Here is a 19,470-nt window from a genome sequence, read left to right on the forward strand (position 1 = left end):
TTGGGCACGTGCACACAAACTCGCCCTGCATGAATTTAAGCCACCAGTTCCGGGACTCCCATGTAGCTGACCACAGTTCAAGTCCCGGATCCAGTGACTTAAACTCATGCCGGGTGCATGTGCATGTGTGCCCAAGATCCTGAGTGGAGAATGAAGGAAAAGGGATTGCAGCATGGCCATCTCCCCGGGGGCCGATTTCTTGCTTTCTGTCTCTCTGTCTTTCTGGCAAATGCACGCACCCTATAGCAAAAAGACTCAGAAAAAAAAATGTTTGTGGAAAATGGAATCAAAGTATGAGTTTTAATTTTGGGCAGAAAATTTTTGAAGTTCACGCCTGTTTTTTTGTAATATGTATTTTCCACAAATATTTTTATTTTTTATTATTTAATTTTATTCATTGTCATTTTAATTTTTCGAAGTTGACCAGAGAGAGACAGAGAAAGGGGGACAGCTAGAGTAAACAAGCTGCCAGACCCAGGACTCGAACCACAGTCAGACATGTGGTAGTCCAGCTGCTTTAACCTCCATGCCACTTGCGACCCCCCTTCCACAAACGTTTTCAAATAATTGTTAGGGGGTGTGAGTGCTTACCAGAAACAGAAGGAGAAAGCACTTCCCAATTAGATGTACTCACACAGGAATCCCTTCTCCATCTCCATCCAGTTGGGATTTGGGGCATCCCATGTTTTCCACACCACTAGGAAAGGGATTTTTACTGTAGTCAACCATCTGGAATCCAGCTCCTTTAACTACTAGGCCCCTGGGACGGCTCTCCATGAACTCTTTAAAGACTCCATGTACTAAGCCCTGGGGAATATAATGGTGAGTGAAACAAAAGATGCTTTTCTTTTGGAGCTTAGTGATTAGAGAGGAAAGACATAAGTACCTGAGGGCTGTCTCCATGGCGTGGTGGTTAAGGCAGCTGGATTCCACTTGGCTGACTGCATGGTTTGAGTCCTGAACCTGGTGGCTTAGGAAAAGTGCAAGGGGCCAGTAAGTGGTTAAGGGAGATGGATTCCTATGTGGCTGTCTGCAGTTCAAGTTCAGGACCTGGTGGCTTGCTTTCTCAGTTTCTTTCTCTCTCTGTCTGTCTTTATCATTCTCTGGTCAAATTAAAATAAACACATTTAAGTAAAATAATTCTTACCAAAAAAAAGTGCAAGGCATGTGTGTATACATGCCCAAAATCCTGAAAGGGAGGGAGAGATGTAGGGGAAGAGATTGTGATGTGACCATTCGCCAGGGGAGATAGTTTTCTCTTTTCCTTTCTGCCTATCTGTCTAATGAATACACACACCCTCTAGCAGAAATTTTAAAAATGTCAGGAAAGAGAAGTACAGAGAAACTGAATATCAAAAAATAAAAACAGGAGAACCAGTTCCTTTTGAAGTTTTGGATTTGGGAATAGTGATAGAAAAGGATTATCTGCAGAAATAAGCTGGGATTTGAAAGATAAAGATAGGAGTTAAGTGGAAGGGAGGGTGAGCAAATAGGTAATTATACATAGGGCATTCGAGGTCAGGGACGTTGACCACAGAATAGGGAGAGAAACATTAGAAGAGGACAGATGAGCATGATCTTGTGGGCTGTGGATGTTGGTTTTTATTCTCAGCATTATTTTATAATACATTTTTAAAGAATTTATGAATTATATCTTTTTATTGTTACTATTTAAAAAAATTTTTTTTGGGGGGGAGAGGTTTTTGCTATAGGGTGTGTGTGCTTGCCAGAGATAGAGAGACATCGAGAAATCGCCCCCCAGGGAGGATGGCCATGTCGCAATCCCTTCTCCTTTCTCCTCTCGGGGTCTTGGGCACGCATACACACGCACCCGGTGTGAGTCTAAGCCACCGGGTCCAGGACTCAAACTGGTCCACTACATGAGAGTCCAGCGACATAGCCTTTACATTAACTGCTGGTCCCCTAATTTTAAAATTTGACCAGAGAGAGAGAGTGAAAAAGAAAGCCGCCAGGTCTAGGACTTGAAATACATTCAGCCATATGGGGTCCAGCACCTCAACAATCATGCCACCTACCAGCCCCATGTTATTATTTTAAATAGAATTATTGCATTAGTGGTTTTTCCCTTCTATTTTGTAGATTTAGCTATATTTTAACATCTTAAGGCTGCATAGGGTGGTTTCTTTCCCACTATTATTAAGATCTAGTATCTTCTATCTATTTTTTTTTTTCTTTTTTTGGAGAAGTTTTTGCTATACTATAGGGCATGTGTGCTCACCAGAAAGACAGAAAGCAAGAAATCACCCCCTGAAGGGATGGCTATGCTGCAATCCCTTCTCCTCCATTTTCTTCTCAGGATTTTGGGCACAATGCACCTATGCCTGGTGTGCATTTTAAGCCACTGGGACCAGGACTTCAACCGTGGTCAACTGTGTGGGAGTCCAGTGATGAGTTCACGGACTCGACCACAGTTCAAGTCCTGGACCCGGTGGCTTAAACTCACGCCGGGTGTGTGTGTGTGTGTGCCCAACATGCCAAGAAGAGAATGAAGGAGAAGGGATTGCGCTGTGGCCATCTCCTCTGGGGGGCGATTTCTCACTTTCTGTCTCTCTGTCTGTGTCTTTCTGGCGAGCACATGTGCCCTATAGCAAAAACCTCTCCAAATAAAAAGAAATTTAATAGCCCAAGTTCTGAAAGATGAACTAAAGAGTGAAAAAGACGCCAATTTAAAAATAGCTTAAAAGGGACCAGCAGGTGGCGTGGCGTGGTAGTTAAGATGCTGGACATTCCTATATGGCTGATCACAGTTCAAGTTCTAGACCTGGTGGCTTACTTCTTCACTTTCCGCTCTCTCTCTCTGAGTCTCTGGTCAAATTAAAATAAGAAAATGAATAATAAAATAAAAATAAATTATTCTTTAAAAAAATAAATAAAAACGACTTGAAAATTTAATCAAGATAGGAATGTTAAAATAAAAGAAAAAGATGGGAATTATTACAAATTCCCATCCAATGATGTCCAGTCCATAGCCATTATGCTAACTGCTGGTCCCGTAAGTTTCTTTTTATATATCTACTCCTGAAGTTTCATTATCACTTGTCATTAGGCACATTCGACTCTTCTTTTTCTTTTAATAATTTGCTATAGGACTTGCATGCACACCAGAGGCTAAAGTGGGAGAGCAATGAGCAAACACCCCTCCTCCCCCCAGTAGGGATGAATACATTGTAATCCCTTCTCTTCCATTTTCCTCTCAGGATTTTGGACATACATGCTCATGGGTTCAGTGTTTTTCAAGGCATTGTTTGTGGAACTTGAACCACACAGTTGTCCAGCTGCCTTAACTATTACATCACCTAGCTTGTCCAGCATATGGGATTCCTTTTTTTTAATTTTTTTTAAAGAGATTTTTGCTATAGGGGATGCGTGTGCTTAGCGCTTATCTGAAAGACAGATAGAAAGTGAGAAACCACTCCCCAGGGAAGATGGCCATACCACAGTCCCTTCTCCTCCATTCTCATCTTGGAATTTGGGGTGCGCACATGTGAGTTTTAAGCCACCGGATCTGGGACTGGGACTAGAACCCTGGTTGATTATGTAGGAGTCCAAGGATGTAAATTATGCCTTCTGTTGGTTCCTCTTTTTTTTTTTTCCTTTTTGTAAGAGATTTTTTGTTATAGTGCTTGTGCACTCGCAGGAGAGACAGAAAGCAAGAGATAACCACCCAGGGAGAAGGCCACACCACAATCTCTTCTCTATTCTCTCTGGATCTTAGACACATGCACACGAACCTAGTGTGAGTTTCAAGCCACCAGGTCCAGGGTTCAAACCGTGGTCTGCCATGTGGGAGTCCAGTGATGTAACTGGTATGCCGTCTGCTGGTCGCACATACGTGATTCTTTAAAATCTGAGTCTTTAAGAAGAAATTTTAAAAATACTCCTTTGTAGAATCTTTGGATTTGTAATAATTTCTTTATGTTTGCTCTGTAATATTTTTATAGTCTATTTATATGTAATACACACATAGCATTCTCCATTGAACTTTTTTTAATTGCACACATATATTTATCAATATAGTTTTTAAAAAATTTTTTGTAATTTTATCCATTTTATTTATTTGTTGTAATTTGAACAGAGAGGGGCAGAGCGAGATAAAGAGTGAGAGAAAAAAATGGGACCAGCAGGTGGCGTGGTGGCGCTGGACACTCCCACATGGCTGACCACAATTCGAGTCCCGGACCTGGTGGCTTGCTTTCTCACTTTGTCAGTCTCTCGGTCTCTCTGGTCAAATGAAACTAAATGAAATTAATAAATAATTCTTAAAAAAAAAAAATGAGAGAGAAAAGGAGAAAGCAAGCCACCAGTTCTGGGACTTGAACTGCAGTTGGCCATGTAGAAAGTCCATTGCCCGTAACCACCACGCCGCCTGCCCGCCTCCACAATATAGTTTACATAGGATGCTAAAAGCACTTTTTATATTTTACAGAAGGGCTTGACACATACAGACTTTCTAATATTCGTAGCATAGCACATCCAAATCTAACCTCTAAATAGATGGATTACAATTTACTTAGAATTTAAAGGCTTAATGGTAATAATTAGGGGGAATAAAAGGCGTATGTCAATTTGTTTTACGAACTAACTGGGAAAAAACCTCAAGTAATAATAAATGAAAAAAAAATTTTTTTTGAGATGTTTTTGCCATAGGGTGCGTGTGCTCGCCAGACAGACAGAAAGCAAGAAATCACCCCAAGGGGGGATGGCCATGCCGCAGTCCCTTCTCCTCCATTCTCCTCTCAGGATCTTGGGCACGTATGCACATGTGCCTGGCATGAGTTGAAGCCACCAGGTCTGGGACTCAAACCGCAGTCAACTACATGGGAGTCCAGTGACATAGCCATTACACTAACTGCTGGTCCCATAAATGAAATTTAATATGGTCTCATGTACCCTGAAAGAGTTCGTGCCCAATTTAGAGGGGTAATTGCTTTGTCCAAATAATCTTCTATTTGGAATGTGTGCAGCTGTAGGGTCAAAGAATCATCAGTCCCCTTCTGTCAGACATGACCGTTACCAGTTTCCTTAACATGATAACTGCGTCTTTTAAAATCTATAAAAACAATTGCAAAATTGAAGTGTGTCCCCTTCTTTCTAGCTTCTAGGTAGATTTCTTTTACTAAATTAGTTCTTTCAGTGTTGCATTCATCCAGGTGTAGATCTGCAGCTCCCTGGGTAGTACGTTTCTACAGGAAAACTTGTCTATTTGGTGATAGTGACCATTATTGGTGACCTGCAGCAGCAGTGGGCATGTCTTTTTGTGGTCTGTCGGCTTTTCTTTTTACTTTTTTAAAGAATTATTTTATTGAACTATATTCATTTATTATTTTAATTTGACCAGAGAGAGAGAGAAAGTGAGAAAGCAAGCCATCACGTTCTGGGACCATGGTTCACTATGTGGGAGTTCAGTGCCCCAACCACCATGGCACCTGTGGGCTTTTCAGCCCCCCCCCCTTCTTTTTTTTTTTTTTGGAGAGGTTTTTGCTTTAGGGCGTGTGCGCTCGCCAGACAGACAGAGAGAGACATAGAGACAGAAAGTGAGAAATCACCCCCCAGAGGGGATGGTCACGCTGCAATCTCTTCTCCTCCATTCTCCTCTTGGGATCTTGGGCACGCACGCACACGTGCCCAGCGTGAGTTTTAAGCCACCGGGTCCAGGATGCGAACCGCGGTCCACTACGTGGGAGTCCAGCGACATAGCCATTACGCTAACTGCTGGTTCCCCCCCCCACCCTTTCTTAAGAAAGAGTTTTCCTATAGGGCATGTGTGCTCACCAGAGACCAAAAGAGAAATCATCCCCAATATGGGATGGCCACACCGCATTCCCTTCTCGGGGTTTTGGGCAGGCGCACACATGCACTTGGTGTGAGTTTTAAGCCCCCAAGTCCGGAGCTAGAGCTGTATTTGACTACATGGTAGTCCAGCAGTGCAAGCATACATTATTTGCTGGTCCCTTTAGGCTCCTTTATTTCCTCTTGGGTTATGCACGACTCCACCACCATCTTTGTCCTACAGCCTGTGGATGTTCTCCCCAACCTCTGACCCCAGCAGTGAGCATGAGCACTGAATTTTTATCTTCTACTTTTAAGTGTTGCCGTTGGTATGTCCGAACTTTATACTTTGAGAATGTGGATTCCAGGAAAGCGAGCTTGATATAATCACATATTCTGTAAATTTATACATATAGGATAATGTATAAGAAAAATTGCGGGGACCAGCAGATGGCATAGGAGTCAAATCACTGGATTCCCACATGGCTGGCCACAATTTGAGTCCCAGATGAAAATCACGTCAGGCAGGTGTGCATGTGTGCCCAAGATCCTGGGAAGAGAAGAGATTTCAGCCTAACTATTCCCTTGGGGGGGGGGTGATTTCTCACTTTCTCACTGTTTTGTCTGTCTGTCTCTGGTGAGTGCATGTGCCCTAAGACTAAAACCTCTAAAAAAAAATTGAATAAAATTGGGTAGCTAACATCTAAGAGTATAGAGGTTCTTACTTCTTGTTTTGTGGTAATAACAATAAGACACTAGATATGAAGCCTGTACCTACCACTATCAGATTAATGTGTGTAAATTAGAGATACTATTCTTCGTCATTTTTTTTTATATAAAAATTTTGGTTTGAGGTTCTTTCTCGAATCTGGATTCAAAATGTTAGTCGCTTATGAATATACTTCATTCTGCAGACTGCTTGACGACTGTCAGATGTTTGTGCTTGGAATCTAGCATCCCAAAATAGCAAATTCTCCATTTAGTTTTTTTGTTTGTTTTTTAGAGAGATCTTTGCTACAGGGTGCATGTGCTTACTGGAGAGACAGAGACAGAAAGTGAGAAATTATCTGCCAGGGGGGTTGGCCATGCCATAGTCCTCCAGTATCCTCTTGGGATTTTGGGCATGCGCGTAGAGGCACCTGGTGTTAGATTTTTTTTTTTAATAATTATTTTATTTAACTTTATTTATCTTAATTTGACCAGAGAGGGACAGAATGAGAGAGGGGGAGAGAGGGAGGGAAAGTGAGAAAAGCAAGCCATTAGATTTGGGACTCGAACCACAGTTGGCCATGTGGAAGTCTAGTGCTTTTAACTGCTATGCCACCTGCCGGCCTCCTGGCATAAATTTTAAGCCTCCACGTCTGGGACTTGAACCATGATTGACCATTGGAAAACCAGCGATGTAAATATCCATCTTCTGGGTCTCAGTTGTTTTTTTTTTTCTTTAAGTTTATTAATTTCTTCTATGAGTGAGAAAAATGGAGAGAGAGAGAGAGACAAAGATGTAGTAACCACAACAGTGTTTTGATACCACAATTCATCCCCAGCCAGCCCCAGATCATGGCATGTGCATGTCCAGCCTACTCAATGAGGTCTCTGAAGTGAACTGGGAACCATCCTGAGTAGGTCAGCCTCACAGAGGTCTATTTTACCATTACGCCACTCCCGGCACCCGTTTTCATTCCTTTATTTTTTTTTTCTTTTTAAGAATTTTTAAATTTAACTTTATTTATTTATTTATTCATTTAAAATTGACCAGAGAGGAACAGAGAGAGAGGGGAGAGAAAGGGGGGGTAGTGAGAAAGCAAGCCTTAGGTCCAGTATTTGAACCACAGTTGGCCATGTGGGAGTCCAGCATCCTTGACCGCCATGCCCCCTGCTGACCCCCCCTCCGTTTTCATTCCTAATTACGGTTACTACTTGCATCATGAGGTTAAATTGACAGGGAACACATTACATTAATAAACTAAATACTTGTCTGCTATCTTTCCTAGTTATCAAAACTAGATCCTTTGAAAGGCAGGCCTTCTTCAGGCAAGAAGACTGAGTTAGCCATGAGAGCTGTGATCTAGTGTACCACGCAGTTTTCATTTTTTAGAATAAATAAAATAAAGGGACCAGAAGCTGGGACCAGCAGTTAGCGTAATGGCTATGTCGCTGGGCTCCCACGTAGTTGACCGCGGTTTGCGTCCCGGACCCGGTGGCTTAAAACTCACGCCGGGCTCGTGTGCGTATGTGCCCAAGATCCCGAGAGGAGAATGGAGGAGAAGGGATTTCGGCGTGACCATCACCCACTGGGGGGTGATTTCTCGCTTTCTGTCTCTATATTTCTTTGTCTGTCTGGTGAGCGCATGCACCCTATAGCGGAACCCCCCACCCCCCCAAAAAGGGACCGGAAGTTGGCGTAATTGCTATGTCGCTAGGCTCCCATGTAGCTGACCGTGGTTTGAGTCCGGGACGCGGTGGCTCAGACTCATGCTGGGCGCGTGTGCGTGAATGCTCAAGATCCTCAAAGGAGAATGGGAGAGAAGGGATTGTGGTGTGGCCATCCACCCTGAGGGGTGATTTCTTGCTTTCTGTCTCTTTCTGGCGAGTGCATGTGCCCTATAACAAAAACCTCTCCCCCAAAAAAGAATAAATAAAAACAACAACAACAAAAACCCCTAAAACATAATAGACCTGACCAACCTGTTATTTTTTTACTGTCCTTTTCCAATCTAGCTTAACCAGTTAAAATTTGAAATTTAAAAAAAAAAAAAAAAAAAAATCCACCTTCCTGGGACCAGCAGCTAGCGAAGAAGTTACATGCCGGTGGTGTGTGTGTGTGTGTGTGTATGTGATCAAATTTAAATGAATTAATGAATAAATAATTATTTTTTAAAAAATAAATGAATAAAATAATTCTTTTTTTTTTTAAGGGGGGTGGATGGATCAGCAGGTGGCATGTTGATTATGCACTAGATTACTTTCACATGGCTTGCCACAGTTCGCATCCAGAACCTGGTGGCTTGCTTTCTCACTTTCCCTCTCTTTGGTCAAATTAAAATGAATGAATAAATAAAATTAAATAAATAATTCTTTTTTAAAAAAGATTTGGACACAGCTTCAAGGAAGGGAAAGAAAACTTTGCCCTTTTTCCTTAGAAGAAGCCACGTATGGAAGGGGTCATCGTTACTCTTTATTCTAGGTGTATATCAATTGTGTTCATTTTTAGGTAGGAGAGGGGAAATCATGCATAGCAAACTGCATTCCTGGTGCTGTTTTTCAAACTGGTTAATTAAAATTTAGAATTTTTTGGGCTAGCAGGGTGACATGGTGGTTGAGGTACTGAACTCCCACATGGCTGACTGGGGTTTGAGTCCCAGACTTGGCAACTAGCTTTTGCACCTTCTCTCTCTGGTCAAATTGAATAATAATAATAAATCAAATAAATTAAAAAATAGAATCTTTGGAGGTCAGCAGGTGGCATGGTGGTTAAGGCACTGGGTCCCCATGTGACTAACTGCAGTCTGAGTCCCAGATTCGGTAGCTTGAAATCTCATGGAGCTTGTGCGTGTGTGCCCAAAATCTAAAGAGGAGGTTAGAAAAGAAGGGATTGTGGCATGGCCACACCCTGTGGTAGGTGATTTCTCATTTTTCTTCTGTCTTTCTCTGTCTGGCAAGTACATGCATCCCATGGCAAAAACCTAAAAAGAAGTTTAGAATTTCCTTTCTCAAAGAAATCTTCTCTAATGATGGGTAGATGTGCAAGCTAGCCATGTAAAGTGTAATGTACCACTTAAAACTGTGCGTCTCAAGCCAGCTGTGGTAAAAGCCCTTTTTGCTTGCTTTTTTGTATTTCAGTTATCTTATAGATGAATACTTTCGTTAAATGCAGTATTCTGATCACATGTTTGGATGTTATGTAATGATATTTAGAAGTCTGATTCCCAATTCGTTATGTTGTGGAATGGTAAATTTTCCTAATGATCTCACTGTACAGACCCCATTTTGACTAACATTGATTTAAAATGTTTTCTAGGGTAGATAAATAAATTCAAGGTGTTTCTGGTATTTCAAAGCTGGAATTACATTTTCCAGAAAAACAATGTAATTAATATGAGTACTATAGTGTAATGGTCTGTGATTCTTGACCTTAAGAGTATTCGCCTAGGAGGACATTATTAGAAAAGCATCTTTCAGATTGCTTTTTATAATAATTTGGTAGGTGCTAGTATAAGATTTTTGACAGAGAATATGTATGAAAAAAATAGTAACAAAAAATGGTAAATACAAGTGTTTTTAAAGAAGTGATCATTAAGCTCTGGGATAGTTAAGGTTTGGTTCTTCATAAGAAGAATGAGAATACTTTGAAGGGTATCTTACTATATTATCTAACCTCACAATGTTGAGAGAGATATTATCTTTGTTTTAGAGATATGTGGCCACAACTTTAATAGTTGGAGCCAAAATTCAAGCTTGGGTTTCTCTGTCTCTTTTCTCTCTCTTTTTTTTAAGTAGAGATTTATGCCTTAGGGTGCATGCACTTACTGGAGAGAAACACATAGTGAGAGGTGGTCTGGGGCTTGAACCTCAGTCCACATGTGGGAGTCCAGCAATGTAACTACTCTGCTGGCCTCTTTCCATCTCTATTTTTTCATTATATTTTAACATATAAGGGCTGCCAGGTCTGGTACACAAACCACAGTCATCCATGTGGGAGTCCAGCCACCTTAACCACCACACCACCTTCTGGCCCCATTCTACAGACAGCAGTTAGACAGGAGATTTGGTAGTTGGGCACTGTTGGGAAATGAGCAGAGGTCCAGTAGATGGTGTGGTGGTTAAGGTGCTGGATTTCCACACTACCAACTGTGGTTTTAGTCCCTGGACCTGACAACTTGAAAATATGCTAAGTACGTGTATATTCATGCCCAGAATCCTGAGAGGATCATGGAGAAGAGACTGTGACATGGGCATCTCCCTTAGGGGGTGATTTCTCATTTTCCCTCTCAGTCTCTCTGTCATACTCATGTACCCAATGGGGAACCTAAAACTTTTTTTTTTTCTTTGCAGGAAGGGCCCAATTATGATAGTACATGTTGGTTGATGCAGGCACTTAGCAGGTTGAGGCCACATGGGATTCTTGGATTTGATTCCTAGCTTATCATAAAAAGCTGGGCATGGTGGTGTAGCACCTACAGTAACAACTACTCAGGAGGTTGAGGCAGGAGGATTGTAACTATAGCAAGACCCTGTCTTAAATAAGTTAATAAAAAACAAAACTTGCAGAAAAGGATGATAGATACAAAATGGTATTTTGGACCAGCCCATGACATGGTGGTTGGGGCAGCTGGATCCCACATGCTGACTCTGTGGTTTGAGTCCTGGTTCAGGTGGCTTGAACAGCATAGTGGGCATGTGTGTGTGCCCAGAGTCCCTAGAAAAAGAATGGAGGTGAAGGGGTTGCCATATGACCATCCCACTTAGGAGACGTTTTTTCTCTTGAGGTTTTTGCTATAGGGTGCGTGCACTCGCCAGATAGAGACAGGGAGACAGAAAGCAAGAACACATCCCTCAGGGGGCATCTCCATACCACAATCCCTTCTCCTCTTGGGATCTTGGGCATGCACGCATATGCGCCTGTTGTGAGTCTAAGCCACCGAGTCTAAGACTTGAACCACAGTCGACAACATAGGAGTCCAGCAACGTAGCCATTACGCCAACTGCTTGTCCCAGGAGGTGCTTTCTTTCTTTCACTATTTTTCTTTCTCTAGCAATTGCACGCATCCTATAGCAAATAACAGACAAATGATGCTTTAAGAAAATTAACCTGGCTTAGTACGTAGACTTAATTGAGTAGAACGTTGATTGTCTTCTAACATGTAGAAATTGTAGAATATTTCTGTCTTGCACCTCCATTTTGGAGTTAAAGGTGATATTTATGAAACTTTTCTTTTTTGCTTTGGTGTGTGTGTGCTTACCAGGCAAGGTGAGAGAGAGAGAGAGAGAGAGAGAGAGCGAGAGCGCCACCGCGCGCGCGCGCAAGTGCACCTCCAAGGGGGGAGGGAGGATGACTATGCCATAGTTCTCCTTTATTCTCCTCTTGGGATTCTGGGCACTTATGCACAGATGACTGGCATATTTTTCATGCTGCTGCACAGCTAGCCGTGGGAGATCTAGGTGCCTTTACCACCATGCCGTCTAGTTGGCCTTATTTTTTTTTTAAGGTTTTTGTCATGGGGCATTTATGCTTGCTGCAGAGAGAGAGAAAGAGTGACAAGAAGAGTGAGAAATCACCCCCTGGGGGGAACTATGCTGCAATCCCTTGTCCTCCATTCTCCTCTTGGGATTTTGGGTACCCATGCACACATGTGCCTAGCATGATACTAATTTTTTTTTTTTAAGTTACAGGTTTACTTTATTTCTTTTTTTCTTTAAAGAATTATTTGTTTAATTTTATTTATAATTTTAAAAATTTCTTTTTAAAAAATCTATTAGTATGTATGTATATATATATTTTAATATGACCAGAGAGAGAATGAGAAAGCAAGCCACCAGGTCTGGGACTCAAACTGTGGTCAGCCATGTGGGAGTTCAGCACCCTTAACCACCACACCACTTGCTGATTCCTATTTTTTTAATTTTGTATAGGCCACATATTCTCACCAGAGAGAGGGAAAAAAGTGAGAAAGCAAGTCGGGACTCAGACCACAGTCAGCCATGTGAGAGTGCAGTGCCTTTACCACCACACCACCTGCTGACCCCTATTTGATTTCTTCGTTTAAAAGAGAGCAAAAAGTGAGAAGGTTTCATCATGCTTAGAAGGTTTCATTATTCCCTCAGCTCTCTGGTTAGTCTGGTCATGTGTCCAGCTGACATGTTTCAGGTTGAGTTAAGATTCAATCCTGCACTTGGCCATGTAGCTTCCAGTTTTATAGAATAGCACACTACCACCTACTCCACCACAGCTAGGCCCTAATAAACTTTTTAAAAAAATCAGCCTCAAATATAAATAACAATCAATATAATATACCCCTCTCAAGTTTTAGAAAAATGTCTGTATACTGTATAATCATCACCATAGTCAAGGTAGGACATTTTCATCACTTCAAAAAATTCCTTTTTCTACCAAAGTTAATTCCCCAATATACTTTTTTTTTTTTGGATGTATGGTTCACATGTATTCAAAACATTCTTTTTGGTATATAGTTCTGAGTTTTAATGTATCTGTACAGTCTGGTAGCAATGGTAGCAATCACCATAAATCAAGATAAAAAACTTTTTTTTTTTTTTTTTTGAGGTTTTCGTTATAGGGCGCATGCGTTCACCAGAACGCTTCCAGTTTTATAGAATAGCACACTACCACCTACTCCACCACAGCTAGGCCCTAATAAACTTTTTAAAAAAATCAGCCTCAAATATAAATAACAATCAATATAATATACCCCTCTCAAGTTTTAGAAAAATGTCTGTATACTGTATAATCATCACCATAGTCAAGGTAGGACATTTTCATCACTTCAAAAAATTCCTTTTTCTACCAAAGTTAATTCCCCAATATACTTTTTTTTTTTTGGATGTATGGTTCACATGTATTCAAAACATTCTTTTTGGTATATAGTTCTGAGTTTTAATGTATCTGTACAGTCTGGTAGCAATGGTAGCAATCACCATAAATCAAGATAAAAAACTTTTTTTTTTTTTTTTTGAGGTTTTCGCTATAGGGCGCATGCGTTCACCAGACAGACAGAGAGACAGAAAGCGAGAAATCACCCCCCCAGAGGGGATGGTCACGCCGCAGTCCCTTCTTCTCCATTCTCCTCTCGGGATCTTGGACGCACACGTGCCCGGCGTGAGTTGTAAGCCACCGGGTCCGGGACGCAAACCGTGGTTGACTATGTGGGAGTCCAGCAACATAGCCATTACGCTAACTCCTGGTTCCCAAGATAAAAAACTCTTTAACAGTTCCTTTATGTTTTACAGATCATCAGGTCTTACCCACCCCACATATGTATGCTTATTTTTGCTTTTTGTTTTGAAGAGACAGTCTCACTAGGGTGTTCATGCCACCAACATATAACCTTCCTGTCTAAACTGACCTCGCTAGGATTATAGGCACACACGTACTCTGTACCTGCTCCCCGTGTTTTTAAAAGTATCTGATACATGACAGAAATGTCAGAAAATGATGGGGCCAGCAGGTGTGGGGAGTGGTTAAGGTGTTGGAATTCCCACATGGTTGACTGCGGTTTGAGTTCTGGACCTGGCAACTTGCTTTCTCATTCTTCCTCTCCCTCTCTATCTTTCTCTCTCTGCTTTTCCCTGGCAAAACTCATGTGAAAAAAAAATAAATAAATAAAATTTAAAAGATTGTTTTATTTAACTTTATTCATTTGTTTCAATTTGACCAGAGAGGGACAATGAGAGAGAAAGCAAACTGCCAGGTCAAGGATTTAAACCGTAGTTGACCTACATGGGAGTCCAGTGCCTTTAACCACCACACCATCTGCTGACCCCTAAATAATTCTTAAAAAAAAAAAAGGTAAAAGAGTAATGTAAAAAAATGAGTAATGTTAAAGTATTTACATGAATTATATTTTAAAATAATATTAATTTGTTTAACTGTATTCATTATTATTTTTAATTTGCTGAAGGGCACATGTGCTCACCAGCAAGAGAGAGGGAGAGAGGAAAAGTGAGAAAACAAGGTGTTAGGTTCAGGATTTGAACCGTGGTCAGCGATGTGGGAGTCTAGCGCCTCAACCACCATGCTACTTGCTGGCCCCTGAATTATTTCTTTTGATTTTAAAAGAGATTTTTACTATCGGGCATGGTTTACCAGAGAGACAGAGAAACAGAAAGCAAGAAATTACTCCCTGGGGGGATGGCCAAGCTGCAGTCCTATCTCTATCACTCTCATCTTGAGATCTTGGGCACGCACGCACATGTGCCTGACGTGAGTTTAAGCCACCAGGTCCAGGACTCAAACTGTGGTTGACTACATGGGAGTCCAGCTACATAGCCATTACACCAAATGCTGGTCCCTGAATTATGGGGGGTTTTTTTTTGAGAGTTTTTTCGCTATAGGGCGCGTGCGCTCGCCAGACAGAGAGAGACAGAAATCGAGAAGTCCCCCCCCATGGGGGATGGCCATGCCACAATCTCTTCTCCTCCATTCTCCTCTCGGGATCTTGGGCACACACGCACACGCGCCCAGCGTGAGTTTTAAGCCACTGGGTCCAGGACGTGAATCGTGGTCGACTACGTGGGAGTCCAGCGACACAGCCATTATGCTAATTGCTTGTCCCACCCTGAATTATGTTTTTAAGAATTTATTTGTATACCATTTTTGTTGATATTTAAGTTGTGATTATCCTGTTTTTTTCTCTCTAATATTTATGCTTTCTGATTCTACTTGGATAGACTTTATCTTCTCCCACAGTCATTTTGGCCTCAACTAATACCCTAGTATACTCTTCTTAGAACTTTCTAGAAGTATTCCTCAGGATTCCCAGCCTACATTTTTAATTTTTTAAATAATTATTTATTTATTTTAATTTGGCCAGAGAGGTATAGAGTGAGAGAGAGAGAGAGAGAGAAAGGAACCCACCAGCTCCAGGACTTGAACTGTTGTTGGCCATATGGGAGTCCAATGACCTTAACTGCCATGCCTTCTGCTGGCCACCATTCTACATTTTTTAGCAGACTTTTTTTTTTTTTTTTTTTTTTTGAGAGGTTTTCGCTATAGGGCGCATGTGCTCGCCAGACAGAGAGAGACATAGAGACAGAAAGCGAGAAATCACCCCCCAGGGGGGATGGTCACGCCGCAATCCCTTCTCCTCCATTCTCCTCTCGGGATCTTGGGCACACACACACACACGCACCCGGCATGAGTTTTAAGCCACCGGGTCCTGGACGCGAACCGCGGTCGACTACATGGGAGTCCAGCAACATAGCCATTACGCTAACTGCTGGTTCCCAGCAGACTGTTTTGTACTTATTAGAATAAGAAGATAGTGGCATCCACAAATCTTCTATTGAAATATCCCATTCGCCTCTTAATTTCTCTGTTTAGAAATAGAGAAGTCCTAGGCAAATTTACAAAGCTAACCTTATTTCCAGTCATTATTGTCCTTAATACTCTTGCCTCAATCTCTTTGTAACTCTTCACCCTGATTGTAAAAATGCCTAGAAATGCCATTTCAAAAAAAACCCCACACATACTGTTGTTTACTGATTTGTACTGCCCTATAATTACTATTTGTTTTATTTCTTTTCACTAGTATGTTTCCTGAGAAAGGAATCAGTACTGCTTCCCTTTCTCATGATCTCTTCTCTCTAGCCTTCTGTAACTTAGATATCACTGTAAGAAACTATGCTGTAGAGAGTTGTGAATGGCAACTGATCAATCAGTAGATTGTTCTCTTTTGCAGTTAAAACAATACAAAAATCCCTGTTGACACTGTTGTTTATTTCATCCCATCCTCATAGTTTATCAAATATTAATAGCTGTTTTTCAAAACAAAGCATCATTAGTTTATGTTTTCTTTATCTATTCCATGGCTTCTACAACTAAAAGTGAAAATGACATGTTAAAACATTAAATTGCAGATCTATAGTAGATTCATAATTTATATTTCATTTCTAAGTTGCATATTAATTATTCTGCATCTTTTTAAAAAATTATTTAATTTTATATATTCATTCATTTATTTAAATTTGACCAGAGAAAGAGAGAGGGAGAGAAAGTGGGAAAAGTAAGCCACCAGGTCCAGGACTGAACTGTGGTCGGCCATGTGGGAGTGCCCAGCGCCTCAACCACCACACCACCTGCTGGTCCCCTTCTGCATCTTTTCTTAAAGAAGATTGAGTTTCTAAAGCTTTAAAATATTTAAACATTTTTACTACCTTCATTTCAACTACTTTATCAAAATTGCCTTTTAGGTTGTGGGAAAGCTGGGGCTGGCAGGTGGAATGGTGGTTCAGGTACTGGACTCCCACATGGCCAACTGTGGTTGGAGTCCCCGACCTGGCAGCTTGCTTTGTCACTTTCTCTCTCTCTCTCGTTCTCTCTTTGTCTCTCTCTGGTCAAATTAAAAAAATAAGTAATGATAAAAAAATAAATCTTTAAAAAAATAAAGATATGGGAAGGAAAATCGATTTGTACTGGTAGAACACTAAAGCACAGTATATTATCTGCCTTTTTATTTGACCTGCTTTTTTAAACCATATTTCTTTGCTGTTTTTGCTTTTACTTTTGTTAGTTGTGGGGGTTTTTAATTATTTTTTTAGCTGTATAGTCACAATATTTTGGGTATCACACTTATCAGGGAAACAGGCCTGAGTCACACTTAATTATGAGAAAATTAAATATTTATAAATTAGCTGAAGTATATTTGATTTCTTTTTATATATTAATGTCTAGGCTATTTTATTACAAAGCATCAAAGTGATGAAATTTTTTGTTTGTTTTGTTTAGCTTATCAGCTCATTTGCAGCTTACATTTACTGGTTTCTTCCACAAAAACGGTATGTACTTAAAAGTAAATATGTTGCATTATAATAGAAAGTATCTTTGTGAATGTTAAAAAATAACTGAGGTTTTGAGTGTAAATTTATATTTAATAGAGAAAATTATATGTTGAATTTCATAATATTTAGAACCTTAAGTTATAAAAGCTAGTGATGGACATTTTTTTAACTAACTGACTTGGAACTAGAATAGGTGAAGTCTCGTATAGACCACTTTCTGCATTAATATTTTTAGTTGATGTTATTACATTGTATTACCCCCCAAAAGTGAAATAACTGAGATAACTACGGCTACCAATGGAACATATTAATAGCTGAGCTATTATTATACAAAGGCAATTATATAGTATTTTATGCTACTTCAGTAAAAGCCGAAAGCTTATTGGGAAGAGTCACAGTTGTTTTAAAATGAATAAAATGCCTGTCTACTTGTTCGTCTTACATACATACATATTTCTTCAGTTATCATGCAATGGAATAAGACCTTTATTAGAAACATGCCAAGTTAGGGACCAGCAATTGGCATAATGGCTATGTCACTGGACTCCCATATAGTCGACCATGGTTTGAGTTCCGGACCCAGTGGCTTAAACTCACGCCAGGTGTGTGTGTGTTTGTGTGTGTGCGCACGCATGCATGCCCTAGATCCGGAGAGGAGAATGGAGGAGAAAGGATTGTGGTGTGGTCATCCCCTGGAGGATGATTTCTTTCTTTCTCTCTCTCTGGGGAGCACACGTGTCCTATAGGAAAAAAAAACAAAAACAAACAAACAAAAAAACTCCCTCCCCCCAAAAAAATGCCAGGTTGGTTATTGTAGTGTTTAGAAAGAAGCAATGTTTGATAATAAAATAGTTACAGTAGAACATTTTGAGAACTGGTCAGGTTTTTAATTTTGGTGTTTTTTGTTTTTTAATTGCTGGAGGGCAGGTGCACGCATCAGAGAGGGCGAGAGAGAAAGAACCTCACAATGGGGCATGGTCATACTTGTAATCCCTTCTGTTCTGTTTCTCCATCCTGTTGGGATTTGGGGCATTCATGCATGCACATGTGCCTGGAGTGTTTTCCGAGCTTCCGGGGCCAGGATTTAGACTGTGATCAGCCACATGGAATCTGTTCCCTTAGCCACTTAATCTCAGGGCCAGTCCAATTTTAAATATATTTTGAAATGAGTTTTTTGAATCTCTGGTCAGAAGTCTTGGTCAAGGGGCTGGCAAGTGGCACAGTGGTTAAGGTGCTGGATTCCTACATGGCCAACTGTTGTTTGAGTCCCGTACATGGTGGCTTGTTTCTCACTTTCCCTTTCTCTGTTTCTCTCTGGCCAAATTAAAAATAATAATAACTGGAATCAGCAGGTAGTGTGGTGGTTAAGGTGCTAGACACCACCACATGGCTGACCATGGTTTGAGTCTCAGATCTAGTGACTTGCTTTCTCTCTCTCTCTCTCTCTCTCCCCCCTCTCTGGTCAAAAATAAAACAAATGAATGGGGAACCAGCAGTTAGTGTAATGGCTATGTCGCTGGACTCCCACGTAGTCCACCGCGGTTCATGTCCCAGACCCGGTGGCTTAAAATTCACACCGGGCGCGTGTGTGCGCGTGCCCAAGATCCCTGGAGGAGAAGGGATTGTGACGTGACCATCCCCCCTGGGGGGTGATTTCTCGCTTTCTGTTTCTATGTCTCTCTGTCTGTCTGACGAGCGCACGCACCCTATAGGGGAAAAAAAGAAAAAAACTCAAAAAAAACCCCACAAAATAAAATAAACGAATGAATAAATAAAATTAGATAGTTCTTTTTTTAAAAGAATTATTTATTATTATTATTATTGTTAGTATTATTTTTCACATAAGTTTTGCCAGAGAAAGAGTGGGAGAGTGAGAAAGCAAACTGCTAGGTCTGGGACTCAAATCATGGCCAGCCATGTGGGAATTCCAGTACCTTAACCACCATGCCATCTGCTGGCCCGACATTAGGTAATTCTTTAAAAAATAATGGGACCAGCTGGTGGCGTGGTGGTTAGGTGCTGGACACTCCCTTAAAAAGTAATTATAAAAAAAGAAAAAAATAACAATATTAAATAAATTTTTTTTTCTTTTTTTGGAGAGTTTTTTTTTTTTTTTTTTTTTTTTTTTTTTGTGGTGGGTCCGGTTCTCTCCCCAAACACAAAGAG

The 19,470-nt window shown here is 40.8% G+C and overlaps 1 protein-coding gene across 1 annotated transcript in view; it reads left to right on the forward strand.

The window, feature by feature from the left end:
• The window catches only part of SUZ12 (SUZ12 polycomb repressive complex 2 subunit), a 75,917-nt gene that overhangs the window by 16,281 nt on the left and 40,166 nt on the right, over positions 1-19,470 (forward strand). Inside the window, 1 exon segment of the mRNA XM_027774144.1 lies at positions 17,252-17,301. Within this exon segment, the coding sequence (XP_027629945.1) occupies positions 17,252-17,301 (50 nt within the window).

Source organism: Tupaia chinensis, unplaced genomic scaffold (assembly GCF_000334495.1).
Source record: "Tupaia chinensis unplaced genomic scaffold, TupChi_1.0 Scaffold000407_1, whole genome shotgun sequence".
Taxonomy (NCBI): domain Eukaryota; kingdom Metazoa; phylum Chordata; class Mammalia; order Scandentia; family Tupaiidae; genus Tupaia; species Tupaia belangeri.